Raw genomic sequence first — 27,618 nt, 5'->3', positions numbered from 1 at the left:
GGTGGCAAAGGGGTGGAATAATGAGATGATAATTAGCAAGAATGGAAGCCCATTCGCTAATCACTGAATGGGACAGTCAGGGTTCCTTTTGTATATAAATCTATGCGGCTACCTCATAAATTCGGAAGTTCTTGGGGGGATTTCCAACTTGAACTTCCCCGCTACTGCAGTGGGAAAACAAATAAAGCTTTTTCCTCCATTTTACCTCAGAGCTTGTAAGAGTCATTTATGCTCTCAGCAGATATTTCTACATTTGACAGGGCGTGGACTCACCTCCTTCTATTACCATCTCCACACAAGAATTGGAAGTTGTTCATTACTTTGTGTACCTTGGCTCAACAATCTCTGACACACACTCTCTAGATGTCGAGCTGGATAAACGCATTGGCAAAGCAGCCACCATGTTCTCTAGACTCACAAAGAGAGTATGGCTCAATAAGAAGCTGACGACACATACGAAGATCCAGGTCTATAGAGCCTGTGTCCTGAGCACACTCCTGTACTGTAGTGAGTCCTGGACCATTTGTGCACGGCAGGAGAGGAAGCTGAACACCTTCCATATGCATGGACTCCGACAGATTTTGGTATCACCTGGCAGGACAAAGTTCCAAATAGAGTAGTGCTGGAACGAACTGGAATTTTCAGGATATATACTTTACTGAAACAGCGACTTCCCATCTCTCTTTCCCCTCCCACACAAACAAGGCCCACTAAAGATTCCCCTCCCCCAGGATAGGAGAGGGGGGTGAGGTGGGGGTGGGGGTATATTTCTCCGCTTTTGGGGGATATCTTTCTAGAGACCCCCCACTGCTCTCTCCTCCCCCCCCCGGGGCCATTGCCCACCTCCGTCTGGATCCTCAGGCAGTGGAGGGGGTGGGGGCATAGGAGGGGCCCCAGAGAGATGGGGCTTGGAGGGGGGAGAAGATAGAGGGTCAACTGGGAGCGAGGGAGGCTAGATCCAGGCCCCTTAGTCTGCCCTCCGGCCTCTGCCTCTTTCTCCCTCACCCCCCTCCAGCCAGCACTGGAGGGGTAGATCCTGCCGGCCAGTTCCTCTGGTTCCCCCAAGAAAGGGGATCTCTGCTGGAAAGTTTTCTCCTGGCTGCCAGGAAGAGCCCTTTCTGGGGGTCGGGTCCCAAAGGCCCCCTCCAGGGCCAGCCCGTTTCCCAAGGTCTGGCTCCTCGTTTCCAAAGACGAACCACCTCTCCGGCGGCCTCTGATTTTGGAGGCTCCTCTTGACAGACGGACGGAGGGGGCTTTGGGAAGGGTCAGAAGAAGAAGACTCGCCCCTCCTATATGGAGGGCTGGAGAAAATAAAAAGAGAAATGCAATCCAGAAAGACTCCCTCCTCACAGGGATCATTTTAGCCTTTGTAGGTGGGAGGCAGGTCTTTTGTAAAGCCAATGGCTGTGAAGCATCCATTCCAGACCAACCCAGGCATCACGATAGAGGGGGGAGTCAGCTGTAAGACCCCACCACCTGCGTCCCTCGCAGCTCGTGCAACAGTTGTGAGTCAAGTCGGAGGGAAACATTCGAGTGGGTAGGTTGGAAGATAGCTGGGAATGTGGATGATGATGATACTGCATTTCTATGCTGCCCATCTGGCAGCCAAGGCTGAACCTCAAACCCCCCACGCTCTTCCCACCCACAGCAATGGGGGCAGGAGAGACCCTGGGGAGAGGGCCTGTCCATTTTCTACACTAGGAAAAGTTTGTCTCTCTCTCTCTGTGTGTGTGTGTGTCTGTGTGGTTTGCTGATGATGATTTTGGGTTCAAAAATATTCTCAGGAAATTGTCTGAATCTCCTCTTGGTTTCCCCATTTCCTGCATATCTCCTACCGTAGATGTTGTTGTTGTTTAGTCGTTGTGTCCGACTCTTCGTGACCCCATGGACCAGAGCACGCCACAGGCCCTCCTGTCTTCCACTGCGTCCCGGAGTTGGGTCAGATTCATATTGGTAGTTGTTGTGGGTTTTTTGCGCTCTTTGGCCATGTTCTGAAGGTTGTTCTTCCTAACGTTTCGCCAGTCTCTGTAACCAGCATCTTCAGAGGACAGGAATCAAAACTCTTTGCTCTGGTGCAATTCCGACTCCTGTCCTCTGAAGATGCCGGCCACAGAGACTGGCGAAACGTTAGGAAGAACAACCTTCAGAAAAGGGCTAAAGAGTCGAAAAAAACCCACAACAAACATTCAAAAGTATTTAAACTTCAAAAAGAAATATATAAAGTAAAAACGAACAATTTGGCTGTAAATGTGTGGTGAACAGACAGTATTTTTCTTCTCTCCCAGTTGTTTGTAAAATCCATTGGTGGCTGTCACTGCTACATTGTTATTTTTCCGCTCTTCCAAGGACTTTCACAGGGCATCATAAAACCAAACACCTATGTTTCTCTATTCCTTTCTAATAACACTTTGTGTGAAATTTCTCCCAATATTTATATTCCTTTATTCTGCATGAGTCAGCAAAACCAAATCTTCCCAAGGCTTGGGTTTCCCAGCCTCCGAGAAGCTCAGATGTTAAGGATCAAAGGATTTGGTCACCTCCGACCCAGTGCAGTCCAGGGCCCGAAGAGATCAGAGCTTGAAAAACCAAAATTTCCACTCCTTCCAACAATCCCTGCCATTACAAAGCAGTATACTCTCAATACAGTAGCACAGAAATGCCTGGTTCTTCATGCATTATATATATATGTGTGTGTGTTCATAAAAAAGAGAGAATAGGTTCATTGGTAGCCTCTTTAAAACTCAATTACGATTATTATTTTTCAGGGTAAATCCTTATAAAACAAAGGACAGCTTCTCTCTGTTCACTACTTGATTTTCTTTCATCAGTTAGCCTTAGAACATCCATCTTTTTCTCTGTTTACACTTATTTTGTAAAAGCTTCTATTGCACAATTTATATTTATTTTCTTTTTTTAGCACAAGGTTCCACGTCTATTTTGTGATATCTTTTAATTAAGGATGGAAGTAAAAAACATCACATTTCACAATGCACTGCACTTATTATCTTTTCTCTGTTTTGCATTACGTCAACATTTTGTTGTTTATTCTTTCCAGTGAAAATCAGCACAAAATTGAATGAGCTCCTTCTGCCTTCTTATCAGGAGCTCTGACTAAAGCTCTTTCCACATTCCATGAATTTCTATGGTTTCTCCGCACTGTGAGCTTTTTGATGTGACCTAAGGTGTCCATTCTGACTAAAGCTCTTTCCACATTCTATGCATATATGTGGTTTCTCCCCAGTGTGGGTCCTTTGATGTAACCTAAGGTTACCACTCTGACTAAAGCTCTTTCCACATTCTATGCATTTATGTGGTTTTTCTCCAGTGTGGGTCCTTTGATGTAACCTAAGCTTACCACTGTGACTAAAGCCCTTTCCACATTCCATGCATTTATGTGGTTTCTCCCCAGTGTGGGTACTTTGATGTGACGTGAGGTCACCACTGTGACTAAAGCACTTTCCACATGCCATGCATTTATGTGGTTTCTCCCCAGTGTGGGTCCTTTGATGTAACCTAAGGGCACCACTCTGACTAAAGCTCTTTCCACATTCCATGCATTTATGTGGTTTCTCCCCAGTGTGGGTCCTTTGATGTAACCTAAGGGCACCACTCTGACTAAAGCTCTTTCCACATTCCATGCATTTATGTGGTTTCTCCCCAGTGTGGGTACTTTGATGTGACGTAAGGTTATCACTGCGACTAAAACTCTTTCCACATGCCATGCATTTATGTGGTTTCTCCCCAGTGTGGGTCCTTTGATGTAACCTTAGAGCATCACTGCGACTAAAACTCTTTCCACATTCCATGCATTTATATGGTTTTTCCCCAGTGTGGGTCCTTTGATGCAACCTAAGGTGACCACTGCAACTAAAGCTCTTTCCACATTCTATGCATTCATGTGGTTTCTCCCCAGTGTGGGTCCTTTGATGTGACTTAAGGTTATTACTGCGACTAAAGCTCTTTCCACATTCTATGCATTTATGTGGTTTCTCCCCAGTATGGGTTCTTTGATGTGACGTAAGGTCACCACTGCGACTAAAGCTCTTTCCACATTCCATGCATTTATGTGGTTTCTCCCCAGTGTGGGTCCTTTGATGTAACCTAAGATGACCACTGTGACTAAAGCTCTTTCCACATTCCATGCATTTATGTGGTTTCTCCCCAGTGTGGGTCCTTTGATGTAACCTAAAGGAATCACTGCGACTAAAGCTCTTTCCACATTCCATGCATTTATGTGGTTTTTCTCCAGTGTGGGTCCTTTGATGTAACCTAAGCTTACCACTGTGACTAAAGCCCTTTCCACATTCCATGCATTTATGTGGTTTCTCCCCAGTGTGGGTCCTTTGATGTGACGTGAGGTCACCACTGTGACTAAAGCACTTTCCACATGCCATGCATTTATGTGGTTTCTCCCCAGTGTGGGTCCTTTGATGTAACCTAAGGGCACCACTCTGACTAAAGCTCTTTCCACATTCCATGCATTTATGTGGTTTCTCCCCAGTGTGGGTCCTTTGATGTGACGTGAGGTCACCACTGTGACTAAAGCACTTTCCACATGCCATGCATTTATGTGGTTTCTCCCCAGTGTGGGTCCTTTGATGTAACCTAAGGGCACCACTCTGACTAAAGCTCTTTCCACATTCCATGCATTTATGTGGTTTCTCCCCAGTGTGGGTCCTTTGATGTAACCTAAGGGCACCACTCTGACTAAAGCTCTTTCCACATTCCATGCATTTATGTGGTTTCTCCCCAGTGTGGGTACTTTGATGTGACGTAAGGTTATCACTGCGACTAAAGCTCTTTCCACATGCCATGCATTTATGTGGTTTCTCCCCAGTGTGGGTCCTTTGATGTAACCTTAGAGCATCACTGCGACTAAAACTCTTTCCACATTCCATGCATTTATGTGGTTTCTCCCCAGTGTGGGTACTTTGATGTGACGTAAGGTTATCACTGCGACTAAAGCTCTTTCCACATGCCATGCATTTATGTGGTTTCTCCCCAGTGTGGGTCCTTTGATGTAACCTTAGAGCATCACTGCGACTAAAACTCTTTCCACATTCCATGCATTTATGTGGTTTCTCCCCAGTGTGGGTACTTTGATGTAACCTAAGCTTACCACTGTGACTAAAGCCCTTTCCACATTCCATGCATTTATGTGGTTTCTCCCCAGTGTGGGTCCTTTGATGTGACGTGAGGTCACCACTGTGACTAAAGCACTTTCCACATGCCATGCATTTATGTGGTTTCTCCCCAGTGTGGGTCCTTTGATGTAACCTAAGGGCACCACTCTGACTAAAGCTCTTTCCACATTCCATGCATTTATGTGGTTTCTCCCCAGTGTGGGTCCTTTGATGTGACGTGAGGTCACCACTGTGACTAAAGCACTTTCCACATGCCATGCATTTATGTGGTTTCTCCCCAGTGTGGGTCCTTTGATGTAACCTAAGGGCACCACTCTGACTAAAGCTCTTTCCACATTCCATGCATTTATGTGGTTTCTCCCCAGTGTGGGTCCTTTGATGTAACCTAAGGGCACCACTCTGACTAAAGCTCTTTCCACATTCCATGCATTTATGTGGTTTCTCCCCAGTGTGGGTACTTTGATGTGACGTAAGGTTATCACTGCGACTAAAGCTCTTTCCACATGCCATGCATTTATGTGGTTTCTCCCCAGTGTGGGTCCTTTGATGTAACCTTAGAGCATCACTGCGACTAAAACTCTTTCCACATTCCATGCATTTATGTGGTTTCTCCCCAGTGTGGGTACTTTGATGTGACGTAAGGTTATCACTGCGACTAAAGCTCTTTCCACATGCCATGCATTTATGTGGTTTCTCCCCAGTGTGGGTCCTTTGATGTAACCTTAGAGCATCACTGCGACTAAAACTCTTTCCACATTCCATGCATTTATGTGGTTTCTCCCCAGTGTGGGTACTTTGATGTAACCTAAGCTTACCACTGTGACTAAAGCCCTTTCCACATTCCATGCATTTATGTGGTTTCTCCCCAGTGTGGGTCCTTTGATGTGACGTGAGGTCACCACTGTGACTAAAGCACTTTCCACATGCCATGCATTTATGTGGTTTCTCCCCAGTGTGGGTCCTTTGATGTAACCTAAGGGCACCACTCTGACTAAAGCTCTTTCCACATTCCATGCATTTATGTGGTTTCTCCCCAGTGTGGGTCCTTTGATGTGACGTGAGGTCACCACTGTGACTAAAGCACTTTCCACATGCCATGCATTTATGTGGTTTCTCCCCAGTGTGGGTCCTTTGATGTAACCTAAGGGCACCACTCTGACTAAAGCTCTTTCCACATTCCATGCATTTATGTGGTTTCTCCCCAGTGTGGGTCCTTTGATGTAACCTAAGGGCACCACTCTGACTAAAGCTCTTTCCACATTCCATGCATTTATGTGGTTTCTCCCCAGTGTGGGTACTTTGATGTGACGTAAGGTTATCACTGCGACTAAAGCTCTTTCCACATGCCATGCATTTATGTGGTTTCTCCCCAGTGTGGGTCCTTTGATGTAACCTTAGAGCATCACTGCGACTAAAACTCTTTCCACATTCCATGCATTTATGTGGTTTCTCCCCAGTGTGGGTACTTTGATGTGACGTAAGGTTATCACTGCGACTAAAGCTCTTTCCACATGCCATGCATTTATGTGGTTTCTCCCCAGTGTGGGTCCTTTGATGTAACCTTAGAGCATCACTGCGACTAAAACTCTTTCCACATTCCATGCATTTATGTGGTTTTTCCCCAGTGTGGGTCCTTTGATGCAACCTAAGATGACCACTGTGACTAAAGCTCTTTCCACATTCCATGCATTTATGTGGTTTCTCTCCAGTGAGGGTCCTTAGATGTGAACGCATATTTCTTCTCTCACTGAAACTCTTCTCACATTCCATGTTTTCGTATTTCTCCCTAAGGTGAGTTCTTTAAACTGAACTAGCGGCACTGCTCTGAGGCTGTCTCCACACTTCAGGCATTTAAGCCGTTTCTCCTTTAGCTCGTGGGTTTTTCTAAGCTTTTCTTCCCAGCTTCACACTTTTTTCAGGGACAGAAGAAGAGGCTCTGTATAATTCTGGCCATCGTGTTTGTTACCTGATAGAGAAAAAAGATGTATTGAGAATATAGCAGAGAGCAGAATCTAAGTGGAGGTTAAACCAAAGAGTTTGCTCTGTCTTTGACTCCTTTGAAAGGCATATGTCTCCTGAAGGCTTGACTGGCAACATTTGAAAAATTTGCCGTATTGTGCAAACAACATTGGATTCCCCTTGCCTGAATTGATACTTCCCAAAGGGCCAGTGACGGGAAAATATAGTTGATTAATATTAACCACTATCCAAAATACTATTAAACATGAGCCATCAAGTCAATTCTGACTGATGGCTACCCTTTTTTCGGGGGTTTCTAGGTAGAGAATACTCAAAAGTCGTTCCCCATTTCCTGCTTCTGGGACCTTGCAGTTTTCCAAAGGCCACACAAGCTGACCTTATCCGTGGGAGACACAGCAAGGAACCTCTGGTTGTGCCACCAGATATTTAAACCACTGACCTATCCAACCAGCTTACTCAGAAATACAAGGAGAGGGTTTGATCAGAATTGAGGTTTTACTGGAAAAGTTCCATGGTTTACTTGCAAATTTCTTCCACTGTACAGTATTTTATTTAAAGGCATTGCAAATCCATAAATATATTGAAAATGGTGAACCCATCAAAAGAGAAAGGGAAGGAAGAGCTGGAGAATTTGGATTAAGAAAAAGCCATTGATGGCTCATATTTATAGAGCCTCGTGGCGCAGTGGTTAAAACGCTGTACTGCAAGCTAAAACTGTGCTCACGACCTGGGGTTCAAATCCCAGGTAGCCGGCTCAAGGTTGACTCAGCCTTCCATCCTTCCGAAGTCGGTAAAATGAGTACCCAGCTTGCTGGGGGGGCAATGTGTAGCCTGTATAATTAAAAATTGTAAACCGCCCGGAGAGTGCTTGTAGCGCTATGGGGCGGTATATAAGTCCAATAAATAAATAAATAAATATATAAATTTAGCTTGAGATCTACAACAATTCCAACATCCCTCTCGTTCGTAGTTTTTCTGAGCCAAGTATCCCCCATCTTGTAAGGGTGCAAGTGGTTTCTTTTTCCAAGGTGCAGGACTTTGCACTTGACCGTGGCCAGGTAGGATCTTGCCAAAAAGAGAGGGGAAATATTATTAAATGTTGCGGTAAGGGTTTATAGGTTAGGGTTTTTTTTAAGGAAAATAGTTAAAGTTTGAGGAGTTGTTACTATTGGGTGTTGCTTTGCTGGGGTATGTCGTCAGAGTATGGGACCAAATGGAGATGTGATGCTAAAATGGAATGGTTTAAAGTCTTGATAAATAAAGAAAAATGTTAATGGATGAAGAGGAAGATAATTTAAACCCTACCAAGGATGAAAGAAGGTACAGTGGTGCCCCGCTACATGACGACCTCGTGGAACAATGAAATGGCAGGACGGTGACTTTTTTGCAATCGCTATAGCGATCGCAAAATGATGCTTCCAATGGGTTTTTTTTCGCTGGATGTGGAATAGTTCCGTGCTTTGCGAACCGTTTGTTCACAAGACAATGATTTTTATGACATCGCAAAATGGCTTCCAGCTCTTTTCAGACTCATGCTTCGGAAGAGAGCTATTAAAAACAGCTGACCGGTGCTCAGAAAATGGCTTCTCTATGGAGGATCTTCACTGGACGATGAGGTAATTTCCCCATTGGAACGCTTTAACCGGTTTTCAATGCATTCCAATGGGGAATTCTTTTTGCATGACGATTTCGCTGTACAGCGATTTTAGTGGAATGCATTATTGGTGTCTTGCGTGACACCACTGTATAATATTACAATATGACATAAACTGATAAGTAGAACTGACATGCAAGATATTTGGAGAGAAGTGAAAGGAGATGTAAATAATTTTACTTTTTATTCATCAGCATATAAAAGTTATTTTAGGAGAGATTATATATGTATGCATCTAATGATTGTGATTTAAAGTTTGTAAAACAGACATAGGGTTAATAAAAGTAGCAGATCACACACTGGTGAATATGGATTTTAAGGGTACATGTGATTATAAAGAAGCTAGGAGGTGGAGGTCACGTACAGGAATTTTATGTCAAAATATTTGTATAGTTCAGGTCACTGAGAAGTACAGTATATTTAAGTCTTCAACATACTCACATAGGAATGGTTGTTTGACCAGGTAGGCAGGGTAGAAATACAACCAACCAACAAACCAACCAATCAGCCAATCAATCAATCAATAGTAAAGCCGAAGAAACAAACTTTGTGCAAGGATTCAGAAAAAGTACTGGTATTAATACCAGAAACTAGGAGGATTAGGTTGACCAAGGAGTGGGGAGCTAGCACCTCATGGGATTTGGAGACTCTTCCTCTCTTAATGCAGACTAAATAGCACTGGCCTTTTTTGCAGCCACATCACACTTTTGGCTCATCCTTGACGTGATCTAAAACGATTCCAAGGTCCTTCTCGCTTCTAGTACTGCTGAGCAAGTTATCCCCCGTCTTGTAATGGTGTGAAATGGTATGGGAAACCATGGAACCCAGAAATACTCCAGAGGCCAAGAGGTCAAGAGGTGGAGCAGGACTCCCCCCATAACCACTACCGTTCACAGAGCGACATCCCACAAGGGGAAATCCCAGAAGCTGACAGTCCGACAATCCACCGCTTCTCTTCCAAACTGAAGGCAAAGGTCAGGGCTGTTTTTCAGCAAGTGTGGAGGGCAGGGAGCAGAAGAGAGGGTGTCCTGGGTAGACCATCTTCACTGCTCTCAGTCCTGCTCCTAATATTCAGGCTGCCCTTTCCTATGGGAAGCCTGGCAACTTTTTATCCTGCTGGCAACACACTGGACCATTTTTTTAAAAAATCGTGGCTAAAGAATCACAATATCCCACATTCAAACTGTCAGGTTATATAAAATAAGCCAAATAAAACGGAACATGAATTTTACAGCCATGAACATTCGGTACAGAGACCATGTACACAGTGTCAGCAGTTGTGCCCGACAAGGACATTGGAATACACAACTTAGGGGTGAAGATGATGTCAGGCCTCTGACCACAGACTGGACAGTGTGGGATAGTCTATATGGCCACCGGGTGATGGCTTCTTTCTCTTTGCTGATGCGGAGGGTTGTGGACTGTTATGCTGTTGCTGCTGTATATAAATGTCAATAGACTTAGTTGCTAGAAGTCTACTGTCTCTGCCTGATTTTCTTGACTGCTGGGAGTGGAATAAGGAGCTTCATCAAGAGACGCTGCTAAAAACTGTGGCACTCTGACATAAGCACCACTGAGGCTGATGAAGACTTCTGGAGGACTCCAAAGCTTACACACCAGGCTGGAATTTCACAGTTGGCCCTAATGAAGGAAAGATTACCCACCCGACCACCAACCCCCATGTGCACGGAACAGACCTCCTCAGCCTTTGCTTTTTCATTTACTTTCTTCCCAGACACACCAGGGTAAAGATCACTTGGAATTTACAAGACGTATTTAAAATGAATTTGGACAGGTTGAGAAAAGAGAGGAGAAAAAAAATAAAATTTAAAAACATTAATTTTTTTCTGGCTAGGCAACATTATTATTATTATTATTATTATTATTATTATTATTATTATTATTATTATTATTATTATTATTATTATTATTATTATTATTATTATTTGTTGTTGTTGTTGTTGTTGTTGTTGTTGTTGTTGTTGTTGTTGTTGTTGTTGTTGTTATAGTGGCTCAGAACTTTAAAAATCACACCATTAAAATTAAATCTCTGAAAATGACATAGATCCCTAAATGGGAGGATTCCATGAGGAAACATAGTTCAGTTAGAAAGAATATTATAATTTGGTGTTATAAATCTTAAGATATTTTCTCATAAGTTATTACCAGATAAGTCTGGACTCATGTTTTGACTACTTGAAGTCTTTTGGCATAATGCCCAGAACAGTGACCTTGAGCGCTCTACTGTTGTTTAAAAGTTGGAAACCTTTTTTCTATTTCTTTTTGATTTCTTCATGCCTGACTGGAACATACATAAATTAACCCTAAAGTGGATCTTTTTAAACTGTACCTTGGGAATTAATATATTGGGCCAAAGTGAACTTTTTGGAACGACCTCCAGGGACTTGGAATCATAGTTTTGGCCATGCAGAATTGCGGGAACTAGGCCACCAGGATATGGATACAAACACTGAACTGGACTGTGATATTTGGGGCTTTTGAACCTCGGTCCAGGCCTGTTTGGCTGGAAGTGCTTATGTTGGATTAGCTGGCGTAAACCTGTGGGAATTAGGACATCAGGCCGCGGATACAACCCTTGCACTATATCTTGGCACCTTGAGGGTCTAAATTTCGGTTCAGGCCTATTTAGCTGTGACAAACCCAGACCTACTGGGATCTATCACACAGTTACTAAGCTGCCACCAACCATTCCCTATAATAAGTCACACAGACCAGGGATGGATTTTTAAACAATAAAAGAATAAGGTTTATTTTAAATACAAACAGGGTAAATAAAACAATCAGGTGAATAAAATAAAGTAACGTGGCTTATTCTCACACACACAAGCATACAGTTTGGTTCACCTAGAACCTTTAACTTAAAGCACAGACCCTGAACCCATCAGTTCTGGCTAACCCACAGACACCTGAACCTTTCAGGTTGGTACTCTGACACACAGTAGTACCCTGTCAGACACCCAGACTCCCACAACAGCTTCTTCTTCCCCAGCTGCTGCTTCGTCCCAACCCAGTGTCTCACAGTCTGTCTCAGCATCTCCCTTCACCACACAGGCATCACATATTTATACAGTACAGCCCTTCCTCCTGATGTCCCGCCTTCCACTCCCCATAGGATGGAACTTTCCCTCCAAACCCATGACAGACAGGTAACATCAGTGCTGTTATGTAACACCTCCCCTCTTTATAAGTTGTTTTGTAGGGGGAAAGCTAAAAGTGCTTTTCACCAAAAAAACAACCTGCATAAAACATACAACAACAGTTATACATACCATATAATACTTACATATACTTACACTCCAAGTTAAACATAGCAAATAGGCATTTCAAACATTTACCATATGCATTACATCAATTTTACCTTTATTAATACCAACCAAATTCAAAACCAGGTACATTTTAACTTTTTGTTTTCATTATATACATATAGTCCATGTTCTTTCGCCGTCTTCAGTCTTCAGGTCTTCTTGATAAGGCGTCAGCAACATAGTTCACTGACCCTCTGACCACCTTCACTTCAAAGTCATAGTCCTGTAGGTTCAAAGCCCACCTCATAAGTTTGCTACTGTGGGTTTTCATTGTCTTTAACCATTGCAATGGTGAATGGTCAGTACACAGAACAAAATGTCTTCCCCAGATGTAAGGCTTGGCCTTCTGGATCGCGTAGACTATGGCCAAACACTCCTTCTCCACGGTTGCCAAATGTCTCTCACCTTTTTGAAGTTTCCTACTCAGGTAGGACACTGGATGCTGGTCACCATTCTCATCCTCTTGGCACAGAACTGCTCCTACCCCGCTGTTAGACGCGTCGGTGTAGATGATAAACTCCCGGTCGAAGTCTGGAGCACGCAGGACAGGATAGTTGATTAACGCCTCCTTCAACCTCTGGAACGCCGCCTCACAGTCGCCGGTCCACGGGATGCGGTCATCAGCCGTCTTCCTCGTCAGATCGGTCAGCGGAGCCGCAATCTCGCTAAACCTCGGGATGAACTTTCTGTAGTAGCCCACCAACCCAAGAAATGATTTGACTTTTTTCTTGGTGTTGGGTCTGGGCCAATCACGAACAGCTTCTATTTTGGCCTCCAGGGGTTTTATCATTCCTCCCCCTACCATGTGACCCAAGTATTTTATTTCTGGGCTACCCAGCTGCAGTTTGCTCTCTCTGCAGAGCCTAAGCCAAAGCACTCCCTCCCCTGGGTCAAAGTGCCTCTCTCTGCCTTCCTGGTCATCCCAAGCTTTCTTTCTGACCTTTTGAGCTGGCAGGGTCTCTGCTGCTAGCTCTAGGTTTCTCCTTAGGTCATTCATCAGGGTGTCTATGTATGTCACAACGTCTTGTGGGTCATCCTGGGTGACCTGCTCCCAAATTTGTTTGATCAAATCAAGGGGCCCTTTCACCCCTAAGTGTGCAGCAAACATGTCAGAGTGACCCCTTTGTAAGATCATGGGGCGATACTTTTCAGGTACCACCAGCTGACTTCTGATCCCATCTCCCCCTTTTGAGATATTCGTCAGGGTCTCTCTATATAAAATCCCCTTTTCCTCCAGAAATCTCACTGGGGTTTCAGGTGTTAGCTGGGCGTCAGTCACCTGTTCAAAACACTTTTGGAGAGTGGCGTCTGCCTTTTGCTCCTGTCCAAATCTGCTGTCTGTGGTTAAGGTTTCCACCACAGCTTCTGAACTCCCCTCTGCTTCCGCCTCTGGCTCATCATTACCCCCCTGAACTGTCCCCGTGGTGGCTTGTGAGCGTGTAATCACTAGCACCCGTTTCACATGTTCAGCCAGGTCATTTCCTACGAGCACGGCTGCTGGCAGAGTCGATGAAATCGCTATCCGCCAATCTCCCCTCCAGCCTTGAAAGTTGACAGGTACCTCTGCTACTGGCAGAGAGATTATCTGCCCCTCAATCCCTGCCACCTTCATGCTCTCATTTGGGATTATAAACTCCCTAAGGATGATATCTGGATGGCACAGGGTTACCTGGGAACAAGTGTCCCGCAGCCCCCTATACTGACGGTCAAGTATTCCTACGTCCACCCCTGCTGTCTCAAACAACTGAGAATCTGTTTTTATCAGCAAGCAGCGCTTTACCTCCATAAGAGGACCATTTTCCTCAGCCTGATCAGCAGAGGTAGCTGTTCCAGACTGAGTAGTCATGGCAACCGGCTCCCTCTGTGACACTGAGCCTTGCTCTTTCTGGACACAGAACACAGCTTTTGGCTTGGTCCCACTAGAATTCTGAGGCACCATTCCTTTTAGCTGCTTTAATATCTCACACTCTGAGATTAGATGACCCTTTCCCTGACAGAAATAACATTTTCTGGTGTATTTTGATTCTCTCTCATCTTGTTTTGGTTTTCCCTCCAAAATCTGAGGTCTTAGTTTCATGTCTGAGGGCTTCCCTTCACCATGGGCCCCTCCCCCTTGCTGGCTTTTCCCTTTTATTCTCAAATCCAGCTCCTTTTGCTTGGCCTCAAACTCAGCCCTGATCTGTAAAATTTCTTCCTCAGCCCTAGCTTTTATCTCTTTTACTTTTTCTTCAGTCTTATCTCTGATTTCTTTTAATTTAATGTCTTTTTGCTGAGTATATTTTTCAAGATCTTGCTCACTTTGTCTGACCTGAGCCTCATACTTTTCCTTCTTTGACATTTCTTCCCCTGATAAATTGTTAATAAACTTATTTAGGAACTTCAATTCCAATTGTACCAGTCTAATTTGGTGTTTCAGTTCCATCTCTTTTATCCTCATGGCCATTCCCCTTTTCTTGGCATCTGCCTCTGCCTGACAGATTTCAGCTCTTTCTTTTCTTCTGATTTCCATTTCCCTCACCCTCAGTTCATGCTGTTGGGCTAGGAGTATTTTTCTGAGTTCTGGGTTCTGCTCTCCTGTGCTGTCACCTTGCACTGAGCCAAATTCCTCCTCAGAACCTTGGTCAATTTGGGGGTCTTTCACTTCACTCATTTCGGCCATCTGGCTTCGAGTCAAGGGCATAATCCCCCCCTCAGAACAGGCTGCTTTAAAAAGTCAAGCCTCAAAATAAAACGACCACTTTTTTCCTTCTTGCCTCAGAACCAGCTCTCCTAGAGATTGCTGCTGTTCTTCAGCACTAAATTTGCAACAGTATCGAGTCAGAGCCTACCCCCCTCTGCTGGGCCTCTCAGCTGGCAAGCTAGCTCACTGTTGCTACGCAATTTTGCCTCAGCGTTTTCCCGCCAAAACTAGGCTGCCTCAGAGCACCTTAATCTAAGTCTCCCCAGTTGGCACGTTCTTCTACTAGCGCACCTCCCCGTGAGGTACACCTAGAAGATTACCTACGCGCCTCAGACTGTCCCTGACTAGACCCCCCTTGCTCTGGGCACACTTGCCAAGGCTTTGCTGGACCACTGGACAACTGGACCAGTCGTATCCCACACGCTGGACACCAATCAATGTGACAAACCCAGACCTACTGGGATCTATCACACAGTTACTAAGCTGCCACCAACCATTCCCTATAATAAGTCACACAGACCAGGGATGGATTTTTAAACAATAAAAGAATAAGGTTTATTTTAAATACAAACAGGGTAAATAAAACAATCAGGTGAATAAAATAAAGTAACGTGGCTTATTCTCACACACACAAGCATACAGTTTGGTTCACCTAGAACCTTTAACTTAAAGCACAGACCCTGAACCCATCAGTTCTGGCTAACCCACAGACACCTGAACCTTTCAGGTTGGTACTCTGACACACAGTAGTACCCTGTCAGACACCCAGACTCCCACAACAGCTTCTTCTTCCCCAGCTGCTGCTTCGTCCCAACCCAGTGTCTCACAGTCTGTCTCAGCATCTCCCTTCACCACACAGGCATCACATATTTATACAGTACAGCCCTTCCTCCTGATGTCCCGCCTTCCACTCCCCATAGGATGGAACTTTCCCTCCAAACCCATGACAGACAGGTAACATCAGTGCTGTTATGTAACATTAGCCAAAGCAGACTCTTTGAACTGACTCTGGAGACTTGGAATGACTGTTTAGCTGGCATCAATTTGCCAGGAATTAAGGAATTAATTAGGACACAGATACAATCATCGAATTGGACTGCGAGTTGGCCTAAGCTATTGGGCAGCTGGAACAGAATGGCACTACAAGGACAATTTTGGGATGAAACAAAATCTACCCTTCAAACAATACTAGAACTAGTGAGATAACCCACTACCAAGAGGCAAAATTATTCAACGGCCATCTGAAGAATTATAGTCAACAAGCAACAGGGAATAACAAAGAAGGAAACGAGAGTGTGCCGGATGATGTATGCCAATCAAAAGAGGAGCTGGAGGAAATTAATGGGGAAAACCTAAGAGAAACAACGTCAATATTGGATCAGAGGAGAGTACAGTGGTGCCTCGGGATCGCTATACGGAAACATACCCGATCTTCGCAATGAGGAAAACCCGCATTGCGAAGATCGGGTATTGCGGCGGCCATTTTGGAGCCGCCGAACAGCTGTTCAGCAGCTCAAAAATGGCTGCCGGAAGCCCGGAAATGGCTGCCGGCAGCCATTTTCACGCCATGCCCTCACTTAGCGAGGGCGCGAAAATGGCTGCCGGCACTTGGAATCCTCGCTGAACGGGTAAGTAAGAAAGGTACTGGAACGCATTAAACTAAGTTTAATGCGTTTCAATACGTTTTCCCTAGCCGTTTAGCGACGATTCCGAATAGCGAGGGTTAATCCGGAACGGATTAACCTCGCTATGCGGGGCACCACTGTATTAAGGGAAGTCAAGGGGAGAAAATCAGCAAAGTTAATTTAAAAAAGCCTGGAAGATCTACTGAAGATAGACCAAGTGTATAAAGATCTACGGGAGATAAATCAGATGCACAAAATAGTTTCAGGGGGCATGAAAGATGGCAGAATGCTTAGAGAGACAGAAACACAAAGTGAAAAAAGAAATAAGAGAGGGAATTACTTAGAAAGATGGAAAATAAGAAGGGGGCTCTTAAGGTTGAAAAACATGTATATATTTAACTTTGGGAATTATAAAGGGGCATATCCTTTATATTAAAAAAGATAATTAAATTGAAATAAGGGAACCCTAACCAGGGTAAAGATGTAATATGGTGGGTTTCATTTTAGGTAAATTAAACTAGATATAAAGCCGGGGCATGGATCTGGAACCATTTTTATTAAGAATGTTATTAGAAAATCTTGAGAATATTGTATATTATGAAAGTAATATTATGATAGTAGTCATATTATATACTAAAATATGTACATGAATGGTTTGAATGTTTGAAAGATGTCTGGAATTTGGGGGGACAACTGGGAAGACACTGAGATGTAAAAACCAAATAATTTTTAAAAAACAAATAATTGTAAGCAAACCATGTAATACTATATTTGGCAAGCACAAACCAATGTAGATAGAGTAAAAAACTAATAAAATGTTAAGAAAAAGAATTCACTCCTTTTCCATCTTTCCTTCCCCAAAAATCCCCTCATGCAGGAGTGAATTCTTCACTTCACCCTCTTGGATCCCAAAAGAGGAAAGGAGAAATTCAGGGGAGGCCCCATGCTAGGCTGTCCAGGGTTGGAATCTCACCGACAGCACCTGCTTTTGGCAACCACAGGGTTGAGCCAAGCAGGACCAGGAACCAAAAGAAAAACACTCTGCACATGTTCAGAGAGGCTCTGCTGTAGACAGTAAAACTGGACTCACACAACCCGGGTTGAAACCTCCACTCAGCCAGGGAATTGACAGCGTGTCTTTGCTTTCACAAACCAGAGTTCTCCAGAACGGGGCGACAGACGGAAGTCGACAGAAGAGACTCAAAGTGAACCTCAGAATATGGGGATTTCACACCAACTCAGTCTCCTTTGCACTGTCACGCCCCATCTCGGTGGCCCCTCTTGCCCTCACCAGGCACCATGGAAGGTCTGGTAGAAGGCGCCCTCCAAACGCTCCCGATGCTTCCTGCGATTGGGCTAAAATTCTCTGAAACACTGATGTAAGCTTTACAACGTCTCGCATCCTACTAATCATTTAACTGTTTAATAAACAAACAAACTCAGTAGTGCTTCTGGTCCCAAAGAATGAAAGAGATCTCACCTGCCATTCAAGTTTTCAGGGGGCTTTGGAGATGGATTCTTGCCTTTTCGTCCAGAGAAAAGCCGGGAGAGCATTAGCTCAGTCCCAGTCCGTCCTTGGGAGAAAAGAAAAAATACAAATCATTCTGGAGCCTTCCTGGATGGACAAAAGCAAAAGTTTTCCCTTAGCATAGAACCCTTTTTTGACAATCTGGAGAATGCAGTTCTTTTAAACAATACCTTCCGGTTTATGAATGTTGGGGGGCTGTGTGCTTCTGTACCCACGATTCCAAAGCCAGGAAATAGCCCAAAACAGGGGCACAATCTCATGCCCTCCTTGCCAGCAGGAAAAAGAAGGCAGAGCCTGACAGAGCAAAGGGCGGCTGAAGGGTGGCCACACCCAAGGCAGCCGCCCAGAGGGTCTACAGCAGGGGGTCCCCCCGACCTTGGGCCTCCGGATGTTGGACTTCCACTCCCAGAAATCCTGGCCTGCAGAGGGGGTGGTGGAGGCTTCTGGGAGTTGCAGTCCAAGAACCTCTGGAGGCCAGACGTTGGGGACCCCTGGACTCTGCGGGAGACCCTCTTCTGCTCTTTGCCCTTCACAAACCTTACCATAGCTTTGTGCCTGGGGGAGGAGTGGTCACTTGACAAAAAAGGGGAGTCAGATTCTGGGACGTTCCCTCGTGTGGTGTCACTCTGTGAACGGCAGGGGTGCTGGGGCGGGGGGGGGGACTTCTGTTCAACCCCCTCGACCCTCAGCCTGTGGAGTGTTTCAGTTTTCCACTAATTCCCCATACCATTTCACAGAGGTATGAAAAACCGGAAAGAGCCTATCCAGAAGAATGTGGTGGTCCGGCACCCCCCGTGTGATGATGACACACGACTTACGCCTGCTTTATAAGACCTTCCAGGGGAACCTTCGCTCAGCCTCTCCGGCCCCCAAGGTTTGGCCATCCAGCCGACCACCGTCCCCTGCGCCAACGAAAACAGCAAGATATAAAGAAGCAAAGAGGGGAAAGGCAGGAGAAAAGTAATTCTGAATAAATGAATGAATTCTAAGCTAATTAAGAATCTAATGCCTGAATTTCCTGCCTGTAAGAAAGTCTCTTCCTGGAAACTAAGAGGAGATTCAGACAATTTCCTGAGAATATTTATTTTAAACCCAAAATCATCATCAGCAAACCTCACAGAAGACTCCACACACACGTGCACATACACACATACACAGGTTTCCTAGTGTAGGAAACGGGCAGCCCACAGGGGGTCCCAGCCCCTCTCCTCTCCCCCCCCAAGGGGCTCTCCTGCCCCCCCCATTGCTCTGGGTGGGAAGAGGATTCGGGGCCTGGTTCGTAGACCAGGAACTTCCCTCCCTCGCAGGGGCATCAACCGCCTTGGCTGCCGGATGGGCCGCATAGAAATGAAATATCATCATCCTCATCATCCACATCCCTCCCTCCTAGCCACCCCCCTGTCTTAACCCCCCCTTCCAAGACCCATTTTCTGGACCCCCTTTTCCTTCCCCCCTCGCAAAAAAAGGCCCCCAATTCCCACTTGGGGCTTTCCAGGAACTGCCCCCCCAAGCTTTCCAACAAAAGGGGTTTCCTGGGGGGGGGCTCAAGCTCAGGTCAGGGGGAGGAAACAACGGGAGGCGAGCCTTGAGGAGGCTCAGAGGGCAAAGCACACACACACACACACACACACACACACACACACGGGGCGCTGGGGGGGGCTTACTGGGGTGTGGGGGGGGCCATTCCCCGCCTGCCCCTTCAGATTGCGAGCCCTGACCTCCCGTCTCTCTTTCCCACAGACAAACACACACACACACACACACACACACACACACACACACACACACACACACACACACAAGGGGCCCTGGGGGGGGGTTACTGGTGTGTGTGTGTGTGGTGGCCCTCCTGCCCCTTCAGATTGTGAGCCCTGACCTCCCGTCTCTCTTTCCCACAGACAACCACACAAAGACACAGAAACCCCCCCCCCGGAGATTACAGACACACACACACACACACACACACACACACACAGGGGGAAGAGGAAGGTAAAGGCCCCTCCTGGGACCCCCCCCTTCCCGAGGAGTGGGGGGGGCAGCGGGTGGGAACCTCTTTCTAGGGACCCCCCAACCCCCACCGCTCTCTCCCCCCCAATGAAGGCCCCCAAATCGAGTGGGGGGGGCAGCGGGCGGGTATTTTTCTCCTTTTGGTGGGGGGGGAATATCCTTCTAGGGCTCCCCCACCCCCCCCTGTTCTCATGCCTCCCCCCCTCCCTCTCTCCCCCCCCCAAAATAAAAGCCCCCCAAATCGCCCCCCCACCTCCGTCTGGATCCTGAAGCGGGAAAAGAGGCCGGAAAGAAAGAGCGAGAGAGGAACAAAAGGGGGGGTGGAAGGAGGGAGGGAGGGAGGGGGCACGGCTTCCGGTTCCGGTTCCGCTGGGGGGGGAAAGCAGCCCCGGAAGCAGCCCCTCCTCTACGACTCCTCTTCTCCGCAGCGATTGGTTGGGAGGGAAGGGAGGGGAAGAACGTAGAGCTACTAAAGCTGTAGAGGGAGGAGGAGGAGGGGCTGCTTCCGGAGCTGCGTCCTTCTCTCCCCCTCCTTCCGCCTTCTCCTCTCCTGACCCTCCATCGAGGTGAGAAAGGAGGGGAGGGGGAGGGAGGCCCCCCCTCTCGGTCTTCCCCCCCCCCGCAAGGAAAGGTTTTATTTTCCATTTGCTCTATCCATAAAAGCCTCCTGGATGATCTTTTCTCTTTCCTCCTAGGGAGGGGGCCAGACTGAATTCCCTTTGCCTTTTTTTTGGGGGGGGGGACCGAAAACAAAGAACCACATCCCAGATTCCCTCCCAACGTTTGCAAGGTCAGTGAGGTTTCAAGAGGTGGCTGAAGTAGCCTTCCCCCCCCCCCCCCCACTATCTCTCTCCTCTCAGTTTCCCTGGCCCGGGAAGGATTTGAACCCAGGTCTCCAGGTTTCCCGTCTGGGACTCCATCCATGACACCACAGTTCTTCTTTGAGCATATGCAGAGTGCTGGTGTTTGGGGGTACGGTTTTCTTTGCATCACATTTAGGTGTATTATTTATAAATGAAACCTGAGTCCTGCTCACCCCAACCCCATGCTCCCCAAGGGCAGGTCCTCTTGACAAGAGGCAAACCTTGGTCGTCCTGATTTGGGCCATGTGTGTGGGTGGGGTTCCCTTCCAAGCCTCCCTTCTTGTTCCCCCTTGACAGACAAGCCAGACTGGGGGGTTTTGCTTTGCACCCTCCACCTGTACTTCGGACTCTGATGATATTAACAGGGAACGACATTTCTGTTCCCACCTTCTCCTTCAATGGGAGGGGGGAAAGGGACAATAGACTAAGGCTGAACCCAAAGAAGATGGAGGGGGGGTTTCCTCCATCTGGGTGCCCCTGAGGTCTGTGACTTGGGTGGTTCCCAATGCTTGCTGGGCGTCCTTCTGGACCCGAGGCTGCCAATGGACAACCTGGTGGCGTCTGCGGTCCGATCCGTTCACTTCCCTCTCAGATGAATTGCGCAGCTGCTCCCCTGCCAGGATGCCCTGTCACTCCCCGGATTGGTCCAGGCACGGATATTCTCAAGATTAGACTGCCGTAATCCTCTTTATGTGGGACTTCCCTTGAGGCTGACACCGGCCGATGCAAGAGGGTCTCCTCCGTCCACCCCTCTCCCACTCCAGCCGTCTCCTCTGGGGAGGCGATTCCATACCCCCGCGTGGATGATGGTTCTTCCGTTCTACATTCTCTCTTTCCTCCTCTGCTATTTGCGTCCACTCTTCCCTTATCTTCCGGCTTCATCCTCTACTCTCCCGTTTGCCCCAGTGGAAAGGTTGAGCGAGGGTTCCTTCCCCTTTCTGCCTCTTCCCTTGGTCTCATCATCCTCCCCCAGATAGGAATCCACGGGTTCTCCATCTAGAAACCTTCCCACCCTTCTAGCAAGAGCTTGCTCTGTTCCCCTCTACCCTTCTGGCCTCTCACTTCTCTCTCACTCACTCGCTCTCTCTGCTCCTCGTCCTTCTGACTCCTCGTCTCCTTCCATTTCTCTTCCCCTCACGTCCGACAGGGGTGGGTGAGTGTGACAAACCCAGACCTACTGGGATATGTCACACAGTTACACTAAGCTGCCACCAACCATTCCCTGTAAGAAGTCACACAGACCAGGGATGGATTTTTAAACAATAAAAAGAATAAGGTTTATTTTAAATACACACAGGGAAAAATAAACAATCAGGTGAATAGGATAAAGTAACGTGGCTTATTCTCACTCATACAAGCATACAGTTTGGTTCACCCAGAACCCTTAACTTGAAGCACAGACCCTGAACCTATCAGTTCTGGCTAACCAACAGACACCTGAACCTATCAGGTTGGTACTCTGACACACAGTAGTACCCTGTCTGACACACAGACTCCCACAACAGCTTCTTCTTCCCAGCTGCTGCTTCGTCACAACCCAGTGTCTCCCAGCATCTCATAAACTCTCCACACACGCTTCACATATTTATACAGTACAGCCCCTCCTCCTGATGTCCCGCCTTCCACTCCCCATAGGATGGAACTTTCCCTCCAAACCCATGACAGACAGGTAACATCAGTGCTGTATGTAACACCTCCCCTCTTTATAAGTTGTTTTGTAGGGGGAAAGCTAAGGTGCTTTTCACCAAAAAACAACCTGTATAAAATACACAACAACAGTTATACATACCTTATTATACTTACTCATACTTACACTCTAAGTTAACCATAGCAATTATGCATTTAAACATTTACCATATACAATACATCCATTTACCTTTATTCATACAAACCAAATTCAAAACCAGGTACATTTTACTTTTTGTCATCATTATATACATATAGTCCATGTTCTTTCGCCGTCTTCAATCTTCAGGTCTTCTTGATAAGGCGTCAGCAACACAGTTCACTGACCCTCTGACCACCTTCACTTCAAAGTCATAGTCCTGTAGGTTTAAAGCCCACCTCATAAGTTTGCTATTGTGGGTTTTCATTGTCTTTAACCATTGCAATGGTGAATGGTCAGTACACAGAATAAAATGTCTTCCCCAGATGTAAGGCTTGGCCTTCTGGATCGCGTAGACTATGGCCAAACACTCCTTCTCCACGGTTGCCAAATGTCTCTCACCTTTTTGAAGTTTCCTACTCAGGTAGGACACTGGATGCTGGTCACCATTCTCATCCTCCTGGCACAGAACTGCTCCTACCCCGCTGTTAGACGCATCGGTGTAGATGATGAACTCCCGGTCGAAGTCTGGAGCACGCAGGACAGGATAGTTGATTAACGCCTCCTTCAACCTCTGGAACGCCGCCTCACAGTCGCTGGTCCACGGGATGCGGTCATCAGCCTTCTTCCTCGTCAGATCGGTCAGCGGAGCCGCAATCTCGCTAAACCTCGGGATGAACTTTCTGTAGTAGCCCACCAACCCAAGAAATGATTTAACTTTTTTCTTGGTGTTGGGTCGAGGCCAATCACGAACAGCTTCTATTTTGGCCTCCAGGGGTTTTATCACTCCTCCCCCTACCATGTGACCCAAGTATTTTATTTCTGGGCTACCCAGCTGACACTTGCTGGCCTTTACCGTTAGCCCTGCTGCACTTAACCTCTGCAGCACTAACTCCAGGTGTATCAGGTGATCTTCCCAGGTATTACTGAAGACCCCTATGTCGTCAATGTAGGCCACTGTAAAGTCACTGAGCCCTGCCAAGGTCTGGTCCATCAGCCTTTGGAATGTGGCTGGTGCATTTCTGAGACCAAAGCTCAGGACTCGAAACTCATAGAGACCAAAAGGGCTGCAAAAGGCAGTCTTTTCTTGATCCCTGGGATCAATTCTTAATTGCCAATATCCCTTTACCAGGTCCAATGATGAGATGAACCGACAACCCCCTATGGTTTCAATCAGGTTGTCTAGCCTGGGCATTGGGTAGGCATCAGGAGTGGTTACACGGTTTAATTTCCTGTAATCAACACAAAACCTAATGCTCCCATCAGGCTTGTCCACAAGGACTATCGGAGAGGACCAAGGACTAGAAGAGGGGACGATTATGTTCTCCCTCAGCATCTCGTCCAGCTCCTTCCGCACCTTGTCCCTATAGGGTCCCGTTACTCGGTATGGGGATACTGCCTGCGGGGGTGCATCCCCTGTGTGGATCCGATGCATCACTCCCTTCACTATCCCCGGCTTGTTGGAAAACACCTGTTGATATTTACTAAGCAGCATTTTTAGTTCTTGCTGCTGGTCTTGGGTGAGTGCAGGACTGATTTTTACCTCCTCTGGGTTGTATTTTACTTCCCCTCTACCCTCCCAGAAGGGTAATTCAGCTTCCTCACTCTCAGCTGCTTTTATCGCGAATAAAACCCTCTGTTCCCCTCTGTAGTAGGGTTTTAGGGCATTCACATGAACCACCCTCCTTGCTTGGTTCTCCTCCTGCTCTATTAGGTAGTTCAGGTCTGACATCTTGGAAATGACCCTATATGGTCCTGCCCATTTGAGCTGCAGTTTATTCTCTCTGCAGGGCCTAAGCCAAAGCACTTCCTCCCCTGGGTCAAAGTGCCTCTCTCTAGCTTTGTGGTCATACCATGTTTTCTGTCTGACCTTCTGAGCTTGCAGGTTTTCTGCTGCCAGCTCTAGATTTCGCTTTAGGTCATTCATCAAGGTGTCTATGTATGTCACAACGTCTTGTGGGTCATCCTGGGTGATCTGCTCCCAATTTTGTTTGATCAAATCAAGGGGCTCTTTCACCCCTAAGTGTGCAGCAAACATGTCAGAGTGACCCCTTTGTAAGATCATGGGGCGATCCTTTTCAGGTACCACCAGCTGACTTCTGATCCCATCTCCCCCTTTTGAGATATTCCTCAGGGTCTCTCTATATAAAATCCCCTTTTTCTCCAGAAATCTCACTGGGGTTTCAGGTGTTAGCTGGGCGTCAGTCACCTGTTCAAAACACTTTTGGAGAGTGGCGTCTGCCTTTTGCTCCTGTCCAAATCGGCTGTCTGTGGTTAAGGTTTCCACCACAGCTTCTGAACTCCCCTCTGCTTCCGTCTCTGGCTCATCATTACCCCCCTGAACTGTCCCTGTGGTGGCTTGTGAGCGTGTAATCACTAGCACCCGTTTCACATGTTCAGCCAGGTCATTTCCCACGAGTACGGCTGCTGGCAGAGTCGATGAAATCGCTAGCCGCCAAGCTCCCCTCCAGCCTTGAAAGTGGACAGGTACCTCTGCTACTGGCAGAGAGATTACCTGCCCCTCAATCCCTGCCACCTTCATGCTCTCATTTGGGATTATAAACTCCCTAGGAATAATATCTGGATGGCACAGGGTTACCTGGGAACAAGTGTCCCGCAGCCCCCTATACTGACGGTCAAGTATTCCTACGTCCACCCCTGCTGTCTCAAACAACTGAGAATCTGTTTTCACCAGCAAGCAGCGCTTTACTTCCACAAGAGGACCATTTTCCTCAGCCTGATCAGCAGAGGTAGCTGTTCCAGACTGAGTAGCCATGGCAACAGGCTCCCTCTGTGACACTGAGCCTTGCTCTTTCTGGACACAGAACACAGCTTTTGGCTTGGTCCCACTAGAATTCTGAGGCACCATTCCTTTTAGCTGCTTTAATTTCTCACACTCTGAGATTAGATGACCCTTTCCCTGACAGAAATAACATTTTCTGGTGTATTTTGATTCTCTCTCATCTTGTTTTGGTTTTCCCTCCAAAATCTGAGGTCTTAGTTTCATGTCTGAGGGCTTCCCTTCACCATGGGCCCCTCCCCCTTGCTGGCTTTTCCCTGGTCCCTGAGAGTACTTGCTGTAGGTTTCTTTGGGTTTACCTACAGATTTCCCCTCACCCAAGGGCTTTCTTATTTGGGAAATAAAATCTGCGATCTCTGCGGCTGCTGCCACAGACCTCGGTTTCCTTTCCCTCACCTGGAATTTCAATTCCCCATGCAGGACTGAATAGAACTGTTCCAGTGCTATCAAGTCTTTAAGCTGCTCATAGGTCTCTGTCCCTTCCTGCGATAGCCATTTCCCAAGCAGCCTCACCAATTGGGCCCCCACTTGGGTAAAAGTCTGTTCTGGTTTCTTGGTGAGGGACCTGAATCTTTGTCTCAGCTGCTCTGCATTTATCCCATGTCTGGCAAACACCAGTTTTTTAAACTCTGCAAAATCTTTCATCAGTTCCTCCGGCATCTCGGCATAAACCTCAGCCAGGCTACCACTGATTAAAGACCGCATGATGGTCATCTTCTCAGTTTCCCTCACTGAGAAGTCCACAAACGCTCTTTCCACTAAGGAAAAGAACACCTCAGGACAATCTCCCTTGTGGTACACAGGGAATTTCTTCAGGTCAGCCTTAGACAATTGGCCTCCCTCAGAATCCCTATTGTTATTATTGTTCTGGTTCATCAGTTCCAATTTTTTTAATTCAAAGGCCATTCTTTCTTTTTCCAGAGCAATTTTCTCTCTCTCCCTCTCCATTTCCATTCTCTCTCTCTCTAATCTTTCTTCTCTTTCCAATCTCTCTATTTCAAATTGCCGTTGTTTCTCTCTTTCCCTTTCTTCTCTTTCCCTTTCCTCCATTTCAAATTGCCTCATCCTCAGTTCATGCTGTTGGGCTATGAGCAATTTTCTAAGTTCTGGGTTCTGCTCTCCTGTGCTGTCACCCTGCACTGAGCCAAATTCATCCTCAGAACCTTGGTCAATCTGGGGGTCTTTCACTTCACTCATTTCGGCCATCTGGCTTCGAGTCAAGGGCATAATCCCCCCTCAGAACAGGCTGCTTTAAAAAGTCAAGCCTCAAAATAAAACGACCACTTTTTTCCTTTTTGCCTCAGAACCAGCTCTCCCTAGAGATTGCTGCTGTTCTTCAGCACTAACTTGCAACAGTATCGAGTCAGAGCCTACCCCCCTCTGCTGGGCCTCTCAGCTGGCAAGCTAGATCACTGTTACTACGCAGTTTTGCCTCAGCTTTTTCCCGCCAAAACTAGGCTGCCTCAGAGCACCTTAATCTAAGTCTCCCCAGTTGGCACGTTCTTCTACTAGCGCACCACCCCGTGAGGTACACCTAGAAGATTACCTACGCGCCTCAGACTGTCCCTGACTAGACCCCCCTTGCTCTGGGCACACTTGCCAAGGCTTTGCTGGACCGCTGGACAACTGGACCAGTCGTATCCCACACGCTGGACACCAATCAATGTGACAAACCCAGACCTACTGGGATATGTCACACAGTTACACTAAGCTGCCACCAACCATTCCCTGTAAGAAGTCACACAGACCAGGGATGGATTTTTAAACAATAAAAAGAATAAGGTTTATTTTAAATACACACAGGGAAAAATAAACAATCAGGTGAATAGGATAAAGTAACGTGGCTTATTCTCACTCATACAAGCATACAGTTTGGTTCACCCAGAACCCTTAACTTGAAGCACAGACCCTGAACCTATCAGTTCTGGCTAACCAACAGACACCTGAACCTATCAGGTTGGTACTCTGACACACAGTAGTACCCTGTCTGACACACAGACTCCCACAACAGCTTCTTCTTCCCAGCTGCTGCTTCGTCACAACCCAGTGTCTCCCAGCATCTCATAAACTCTCCACACACGCTTCACATATTTATACAGTACAGCCCCTCCTCCTGATGTCCCGCCTTCCACTCCCCATAGGATGGAACTTTCCCTCCAAACCCATGACAGACAGGTAACATCAGT

General features: G+C 46.7%; 3 protein-coding genes and 1 pseudogene across 6 annotated transcripts in view; 1 reads left to right on the top strand and 3 right to left on the bottom strand.

The window, feature by feature from the left end:
- Positions 1–27,618, bottom strand: part of LOC140702929 (uncharacterized) — a 547,856-nt pseudogene that overhangs the window by 476,104 nt on the left and 44,134 nt on the right. The window lies entirely within an intron of this gene.
- The window catches only part of LOC140702944 (uncharacterized), a 540,061-nt gene that overhangs the window by 492,488 nt on the left and 19,955 nt on the right, over positions 1–27,618 (top strand). Inside the window, exon 1 of one of the 3 annotated variants that reach the window (XM_078382574.1) lies at positions 20,668–20,734. The exons of the other annotated variants lie outside the window; for them this stretch is intronic. The gene's annotated coding sequence lies outside the window, so the exon portion shown is untranslated. Of the gene's footprint in view, positions 1–20,667; positions 20,735–27,618 lie in introns of those variants that run through there. 3 annotated transcript variants of the gene reach the window in all.
- On the bottom strand, positions 2,936–20,345 carry LOC140702937 (uncharacterized). Its single transcript, XM_078382489.1, has 4 exons — positions 20,198–20,345; positions 18,756–18,839; positions 17,890–17,983; positions 2,936–7,110 (listed from the first exon to the last, which is right to left on the bottom strand). The coding sequence occupies exon 4, from the start codon at positions 6,912–6,914 to the stop codon at positions 3,141–3,143; it is 3,774 nt and encodes a 1,257-aa protein (XP_078238615.1). The 5' UTR covers positions 6,915–7,110; positions 17,890–17,983; positions 18,756–18,839; positions 20,198–20,345; the 3' UTR covers positions 2,936–3,140.
- On the bottom strand, positions 11,518–27,618 carry LOC144585048 (uncharacterized). The gene is made up of 2 exons (XM_078382488.1): positions 22,502–27,618; positions 11,518–11,971 (listed from the first exon to the last, which is right to left on the bottom strand). The coding sequence occupies exon 1, from the start codon at positions 26,657–26,659 to the stop codon at positions 22,772–22,774; it is 3,888 nt and encodes a 1,295-aa protein (XP_078238614.1). The 5' UTR covers positions 26,660–27,618; the 3' UTR covers positions 11,518–11,971; positions 22,502–22,771.

The sequence above is a fragment of the Pogona vitticeps genome, chromosome Z (assembly GCF_051106095.1).
Source record: "Pogona vitticeps strain Pit_001003342236 chromosome Z, PviZW2.1, whole genome shotgun sequence".
Lineage (NCBI taxonomy): Eukaryota > Metazoa > Chordata > Lepidosauria > Squamata > Agamidae > Pogona > Pogona vitticeps.
Note: the sequence above shows the minus strand (reverse complement) of the source record. Positions and strands in the feature narration are given on the sequence as shown.